This window comes from Magnolia sinica, chromosome 12 (assembly GCF_029962835.1).
Source record: "Magnolia sinica isolate HGM2019 chromosome 12, MsV1, whole genome shotgun sequence".
Lineage (NCBI taxonomy): Eukaryota > Viridiplantae > Streptophyta > Magnoliopsida > Magnoliales > Magnoliaceae > Magnolia > Magnolia sinica.
The window spans coordinates 47,797,294-47,805,806 of record NC_080584.1 but is presented as its reverse complement, the minus strand read 5'-3'; the positions used below and the strand labels follow the sequence as shown (position 1 = coordinate 47,805,806).

Genomic DNA, 8,513 nt, shown 5'->3' with positions numbered 1-8,513 from the left:
GAATGTATGTACGTATCCCCTCTCACTCTGGGTTGTTCTCACTTCTAGTTTTGATAATTTGCATACGTACATGTTCCCAATCCAATCCGAAATTCATGAGATCCCACAAAACTCCATATGAATTGAATATCACATAATATCCAAGACCAGCACATAGGAAATGAGCCTCCAGCAGCGACCCATATAGCAATCTCACATACAAACCATCTAATTAGAACAAATTACAGCCGTTATTACTATGACAATCGTTAGGCCCACTAGCAACAATGTTTCTCAACCATTGATCACAACTTAATATATTGTCTAATACAATGTTACATAACTTAATCAGGTTTCCTTGGGCTCAAGTTGTATTGGTAACCCTTGACTGGGAACTGGCATTGGGTCCCTGATAAAAGAATCGTCTTTGGAACACAACTTCCATTTGAACTGTGTCACCAAATAATGAATGGTGATCAGAGTCTCTATTCTCGCAAACTCATAACCGGGACATATCCTCACTCCTCCCCCAAATGCAACGAAAGAGTAAGGTGGAACTAAAGCTTGGCCATCGAAGCGGGACGGATCGAACTTCGACGGTTCGGGGAAAATTTGCACGTCCCTATGTGTGGAGTTCATGGACCAGAAAATCTAAGTATGAAAAGAACAAACATTAGTGCGCTTGAAATGAAAAAAGAATGTGAGGCGTGGTATAAATCCATAAATGAACAAATATAAGTTGAAGCTTAGGTCTGTTTAGGAGTGAATCTGGCATGGGACTGAATTCATTTGGCCCAGGCCTGATTAATAAATGGGCCACGGCCAGTTGTGGTGTGGCCCACACCATGGCCATTCCAATATCTATTACTAGGGGTGCACACTAGTTGGTTCAATCCGGTTTTGGCCCAGAACCAAACTGTTCCTAATGGTTCTACGAAAATCGGAACCGGAACCAGACCGTTTGCACCTTAGAACCGAACCAGAATCGGACCATAAAAACCAGTTAGGTTCTGGATCGGTTCTACGGTTCTAGCCTTTTTATAATCCAGTCCAATTGCATGTTTTTTCTAAAATCCAGCCCGTGTCCATTCGTGTTGTGATCCATTTAATGAATGGTCTAGATATTGTGTAAGGTGTGTAAAAATACATCCACGGAAATAATTAAAGGGCTCATTGTAAACCATAAATCATGAGTCAAATAGACAACTAAAATATATTGAGAAAGAGAGATGAAAATGGAATGGAGGCAGCAGGGGGTGGCGTGAAGAGATTCAAGAGGTTAGGGTTTTTTTTAAAATATTTATTGCTTGGGATGGTCCGGTTCTAGGTTTGGTTCCAAGTTCGATTCACGGTTCAGTTTGGTCCTACATAACCCCAAACCGAGAACCGAGCCGGACTAATCAGCTCTTTAATTTTTAGAACCAGAACCGAAACTGGTACACTTCAGAACTGGACCAAATTGTGCAGTTTGGCCGGTTTGGGCTTAGTTCACTAGTTCTACCGGTTCCATGTGCACCCCTATCTATTACTGAATGCAAGCTAATTAAAATGGTTTGTCACATACTTGCCACCCTTTGGGTATTAGGTATCCACCATATTCGATGTCCTTCACGACCGTCCGGAAGGCACCGAACACTGGTGGGATCTGCCGCAAAATCTCCATCGCCACCCTCCATGTGTACTTCATCTTAGCTAGATCGTCCCACGTTAGAAGCTCCCCCGGTGCTTTGCTCTTCGCTATCTCTTCTTGTTCTGTGATCCAAACCGACCGATCTTTAATTGCATCATCGTGAGTAAGAATTGTAAAACGTGGTCTCAAAAAATCGGTTGATGGGGCTTGCCCCATCAGAATTATAGGCTAGCCTCCATGGGCCAGGGTTGAGCATGAACTTTTAGACAGATCAATCTGGGAACAACTTTCAGGCCCAGTTAAAAATTGGTGTTACAATAGCTGGGCGTGGCCCATGGTCTGTATATTTTTAGGCCCATATATTGTAATGATTTGGCCCATTTCCCTTGCATTATCCAAAAATAGATGGGTTTGAGAGAGGGTCTCATCTAGAGTTGGGCATCGAGTCGAGTCAGACCGAGTTAGGACTGACCCGACTCAATCCGGATTTGAAATAGGCCTGACCTGAACTCGACATGACTCAATACGAGTCCAGCATTCCTGACCCAATTCGAGTCCGGGTCTAGCTTGGCCTAATCTGGACTGAGTCTGACCTGGTCATATGTACCAAGTCGGGTCGAGTCGGCACCAAGTCAGGTTGGGTGTAGCAGGTATCCACAGGCTAAAATCACGACTCAAAACCTAGATAATCAAGTCGAGTCAGTATTGAGTTGGATTTCTGGTCGAGTCGAGTCAAGTTAGTGGGTGACTCGAACTTGACTTGGTTTGAGTTCGGATTGGATAAAGTCAACTCAATTTAGATCGACTCAGCCACTCGGTTCAGATCGAGTCGGACGAGTCAAGTTTGCCAACTCGAGTCATCCATCCCGTGCCCAGCTCTAGTCAGGTTAGACCTGGGCCAGTTTATGCTCTATTAATAAAATAAGATGGTCTTGGGCCTAATTTTCAGCCCTATTTGAAATTAGGCCCAATAACTGCACAGCCAAATTTCAGCCTGATATAGAGTTGATATTACCATGCAGAACATTGTCGTAGATGAGCTGATCTTTGGCTAGCAGTCGAAGCAAGAAAGTGATCAGGACCGATGAAGTGTCGTGGCCCGCAATCATGACGATCTTGGCATTATCTACTATCTCCTTGTGAGTGATGGCCTCTCCGTCACCGCACCTACTAAGCAAGCAAGTGATGAGATCTGCATGTGGAGAAGCATGGCCCAGCTCTAACGCAGCCCGCTTCTCATGTATGAGATCGGTGATCATGGTTCCTACCCTTTGGCTCGCTCTCAAGCTGCGGTTGAAACGTGTGAATGGCAAGTTTATAGGGACCGACCACATTCCCTCGATCATCTGTTGGAAGCCATTGATGAACTGTTCTCGCTGTGGGCCCCGCTCAAGGCCGAATAGGAGGGAACAGATGATGTCGAATGTTAGTATCTTCATCAGAGGTAGCACCTGCATTACTACCTTGTAAGTTTAATGTTATTAAGAAAATGTGTTACATGCGATGATTTTATTTATTATTATTATTTTTTTAATGTTCATGCTCTTTTCTAAGGTTGCCAAACTGGTGAATCAGACTCGACTCAGTGAGTCAACAGAAATTTGACTCGGACAGGTCAATACCGTGACTTGGGAGGTTATGTTTCCCTGATTAAATTATTTATCTGGGCCGCTAGGACGCAGTGGCTAGTAAACGGACTGGCTACTCCCTTGCCACCGGCCATTGGCTAGTGGTTGGTGTTCTGTGGGCCCCACCATGATTAATGTGTTTCATCCATGCCGTCCATCTAGTTTTTTAGATCATTTTAGGGTATGAGACCAAAAATGAGGTATATCTCAATCTCAAATGCATCACATTACAGGAAACAGTGTTTAATGAACGTCGATCATTAAAAACACTTTGGGGCCCATAAAAGTGTTGGATCAAGCTGATCTTTGTTTTTTTTTTTCCTTTCATCAAGGTCTGTATGACATAATCAACAGATTGGATGTCAAATAAACAGTATAGTGGGCCTTAGGAGGATTTTAACAGTGGATATCCAATCACTATTGTTTTCCTGTGGTGTGGTCAGCATGAGATTTATGTCCTCTTATTTTTTGGATCAACACCTAAAATGATCTTTAAAAATGGATGAACGGCATGGATGAAACACATACATCATGATGGGGCCCACAGAGCATTGACCTTCAGCCACCAGGCTAGTGGCAGGGGGAGTAGCCAATCCGTTTCCGTTTGGCTAGTGAACCAACGCTAGCTAGCTAGCTGGCGTCAAAGATCTATGGCCCCACCATGATGTATATGTTTCATCCACGCCGTCCATCCATTTTTCGACCTCATTTTGAGGTATAGCTAGAAAAACACCTGTGATTTGTTTCTGACTCAATTTAAGGCTAATGGCCTAAAATAAGATGGAAAAATGGATGAACGGCATGGATAAAACACATATATCATGGTGAGGCCCACAGAGCTTTGACATCAGCTAGTTGGCTAGTGTTGTGGTAAGTAGGGAAACCCGCATGAAAAATGTCCTTAGAAATTCGTTCTAGTCTCATCAATTTTGTTTCGTTGACCAACTCAGTGAGTCACGAGTTGACTCGTCCGAATGGAGGTTGTAAGAATATTTGGAAGAAAATTGCTAAGAAAATGTTGGCTACCCCACACAGGTGAGCGTGTGATCTGGTCCGTTCATCAAGTGGGGTCCTTTGCGTGGTTCTAGATATTGATATCAGAGGCATATCAGCCCTCTGAAAAAAGATCGCTATCGGTTGTCATATTAGTCTTTTCTTTTTTTGGTTTTAAGTAAAGAAATAAAGAAAAATATTGAAGAAAACATAAACAGAGGAAAATCAAGAAGACATTCAAGAATCTATTTGTTTTTATATTTTGGACATGAATATAATAATGGATTCGACTTTTCTTTGATAGGAATAATGCCAACTTGATCAATTGAAAGTCAACTAAATTAGTTCTAATTAAACACAAATCAAGTAAGATTTTGCAAATGACATCTTATACATTCTAATAAACAAAAACAAAGATAAAAAACATGAAAGGGAGTGATGGTTTACCCTTTTTTCCTAATATTTTTCTTAATGGTCTGTTCCACTTCAATTCATCAAATTCCATTCAAAAAATTTGCATTTGATTTCAAAATAACTTTAGATTTAATATAAAGTAGCATCCTTCATTATTAATATGAAAAAAATAAAATAAAGGAAAAATAAGAAAAATAAAAATAAAATTTAGACCTTTTAAGTAATAGTGGGTCTGTAACATCTAATACGGCTCCATTTTATGGGTGGGCTGACACGGGCACGAGCCGATTTGGATGGAAGCAGATTATCAATGACCTGGTCATAGAGATATACCTATGCGAGGGTTGTGTGGGCCCACATAAATGTCCGTGACAAATTCACTCCTTCCATATCTACCTTGCAGGACCACGATAGGACAGGAATATAAAAATCAGGCAGATTCAAAACTCATGTAGGACGTACACATGAAACGATGGGGATTGAATGCCAGGAGCGACTGAAGTTTTGTATCAGGATGATATTTGTTCTTACATTTTATCTTGAGGGGTAATAACCCTATGAACGGTTTGGATGGCATATAAACATCATGGTCAGCTCTAGGAACATTTCCACGGTGAACGTTTCAGTTCCCATTGTTTCATTGGGTCTCGCCCACCTGAGTTATGGATCTACCTGATTTTTAGATTCATGTCCTACTGTGATCTTTCAAAACAGATGTACAGAATGGCTTTGCCACCCACATCTCTGTGGCCCCACACAGCTCGGTGCCAGGGTCACAGGCAATCCGCTTCCAAACGGGGGAAACGGATTGGCTACTCCCCTGCCACCAGCCCGTTGGCTGATGGTCGGTGCGCTGTGGACCCCGCCATGATGTATGTGTTTCATCCATGCCGTTCATACATTTTTACGGATCATTTTATGGCTTGATGCCAAAAATGAGAGGGATATAAATCTTAGGCGGACCACACCAAAGAAAAACACTAGTGATTGGATATCCACCATTAAAATACTCGTAAGGCTCCTAAAAAGTTTTTAATGGTCAACGTTCATTCAACACTATTTACTGTAATGTGGTCCACTTGAGATTGGGATATATCTCATTTTTGGTCTGGTACCCTAAAATGATCTAGAAAAAGATATGGACGGCATAGATGAAACACATACACCATGGTGGGGCCACAGAGCACCAACTATCAGCCATTGGCCGGTGGCTGGGGGAGTAGCCGATCCGTTTCCCCAATTGGTATACAGCGCGGCTGTATTATCTGATACAATACATATATTGAAAACCATGGGTTAGTCCACGAATCAATTAGCCCATTTGCCATGAAAATGACCCGCATCTCGACGGTGTGGCCCACCGATGAATGGACTAACCTCGTTTCTACTCGAGAGAATCTCGATGGTCTGTCCCACTCCCACCTTTTGCAAGGTTGGATGTTCTGCCTAAGTAGTAAATAAACAAGAAAGTTCGGTTTGTGTGTGAGCATATGATACATACCGTAACGTTACGCTTCCCTTCCCAATGCATATGAAGGTGTTGCTTCACCTCAACATCCATCTTTCCCACATACTTCTTCAGCACCTCCGGCTTCAAGAACGATACGAGCGCACCTCGCACGCGCTTGTGGTCGTCGCCGATCAGCTCCATCAAATTCCGATCGCCCATTATTCGTCGGATCGACTGTGGCTGTTGATTAGTGAGTGTGTCGCCTTCGCTGGTAAATATGAATTTGTTGGCAGCGGTTCCGGTGAGGAAAACCGTCGGTGTTCCGAAGAGGGTGAGTTTTGAGATCGGACCGTACTTTTTTATGCGATCGTCTAGCCATTTCTCGGCTGTGTTGGATCGCATGGTGCGGAGGAGTTGTAGGCTCTGGCCTATGATGGGGATACCGAGTGGGCCCGGTGGGAGCTTTTTCGATGATCTTGGTTTTCTTGATCTGATTAAGAGAAGGATGATGGGGAGAAGGAAGAGGAGAGTGAAGAAGATTGCAGCATCCATGGTGTTTTGAGAGAGAGAGAGAGAGAGAGAGAGAGAGAGAGAGAGATTACTCTATTTATATGCAGAAGGAAGATGGAGAGAGAAGGAAGAGATGTTGTAAAATATTGATTAAAAAATTATATTACATATGTATAGAAAAGTAATTTTGCAAAATTCATGTTTTTGGTGTTACCGGGAATAGTCCCACGCTGGAAAAGAGGTAAAGAAAACTTAATTTATACGAGAAAGTGGAGTACCATAATGTTTATTTGGTTGGTCCATGGAGTATCAGGGCTTGCACGCTCGGGCTCAATCACAGTCTCGGGCTCAGTGCGAGGCGTGGGCATGTGAGATAATATGTTCGTAGAGGCGCTGGTCACGCACTTTAAAGCATTTAATCACCACTGTTTCTTGTGGTGTGGTCCACTTGAGCTTTTGGTATACTTAATTTTTGGGCTCATGCCCTAAAATGAGCTGGAAAAACGGATGAATGGCATGGATATAAAACACAGACATGAAGGTGGTCCCTACAGCGCCCAACATCATCTAGCTATGCGGTGCTGGGGTTACCCCCGAGTCCGCTTCCCTCCAGCGCGGATTAGCTACTGAAACCGACAGTAGCGAGTCTAGCTGACGTCACCACGTTCTTTGAGCCCCACCATGATATATGTATTGTATCCATACCATCCATCCATTTGGAGAGATCATTTCAGGACATTATGCAAATAATGAGGTAGATCCAAAGTTCAAGTGGACCCCACCACAGAAAAGAGGGGGACAGTGACATCCACCGTTGAAACCTTCTTAGGGCCCACCATGATGTTTATTTGAGATCCAACCTGTTTATAAGTTAATACAGACATAGAATATGGGAAAAAATAAACATTAGCTTGATCAAAAACTTCTATGGCCCAAGGAAGTTTTTAATGGTAAGCGTTCAATCCCCACTGTTTTCTGTGGTGGGGTCCACTTGAGCTTTGCATCTGCCTCATTCTTTGGCTCATGCCCTAAAATGATCTCTCCATTTGCCAAATGGATGGACGGTGTGGATACAGAACATACATCACGGTGGGGCCACATAACGTGGTGACATCACTTCAGTAGTCTGCTGCAATCCCATGTTCCGAACCACCATCTCCCGGGTTCTACTTGAGTGTACCACAGTAAAGTGCTACAGGCTGATGTGGGGTCCAGTGATGCATTCATTAAATCCAAGCCGTCTATGAGATGTGGCACCTCAGAAAACCTCCAATTACTAAATTCGATCTGATCCAAGTTCAGATGGGCCATAGAACAGGGTACATATTGAGAGGGAACGCTCACCTTTCATTAGTGCACAGGACCCGCTGAGTTGTGTACATATAATCAGGGCCTTTCAGACGCTTCATCCAGTGCAAAGGGTGAACCCAAAACTGATGATGTTTTGTAACTCAGATAGACACGTGTGAAATTCAAGGGTGGTCGTTCCCTTCCAGATCTTTCCCTGTGCTGAGAGAAATCAGATTTTTGGATCTACCTCAGTTTGAGGTCCAGTTAGGTTCTCTGATGTGACGCATCTCATGGACGGTATGGATTCTGTATAGGGCCCCACATCTGCACGCTACCACCGTAAGCCATTACCACTATAGCGCCCCCTGAAGAATGACCCTGGCCGTTGATTTGTATAAGGCGGCTTTTAATTTCATTGGCTTAGATTACCAATGAATCATGGCATGTGTGCGATCCGAACCGTTTATCAGGTTGATCCAACCTCTGATTGGCTATACGTTCCAAAATTTAGACCAATCTGTCAAATCTATCCGTTGGTAAATGGATAGTCAAAGAAACTTTGGTGTTTGGTCAGAGGTGCATTGCCTACGCTTCACTGCCACACAATTGTCAAACAGGG

General features: G+C 43.3%; 1 protein-coding gene across 1 annotated transcript; it reads right to left on the bottom strand.

Moving 5' to 3' along the window:
* Positions 1-327: 327 nt before the first annotated feature.
* LOC131221325 (cytochrome P450 716B1-like) lies at positions 328-6,714 on the bottom strand. The gene is made up of 4 exons (XM_058216542.1): positions 6,146-6,714; positions 2,625-3,060; positions 1,544-1,731; positions 328-630 (listed from the first exon to the last, which is right to left on the bottom strand). The coding sequence occupies exons 1-4, from the start codon at positions 6,644-6,646 to the stop codon at positions 328-330; spliced, it is 1,428 nt and encodes a 475-aa protein (XP_058072525.1). The 5' UTR covers positions 6,647-6,714.
* Between the last annotated feature and the right edge of the window lie 1,799 nt (positions 6,715-8,513).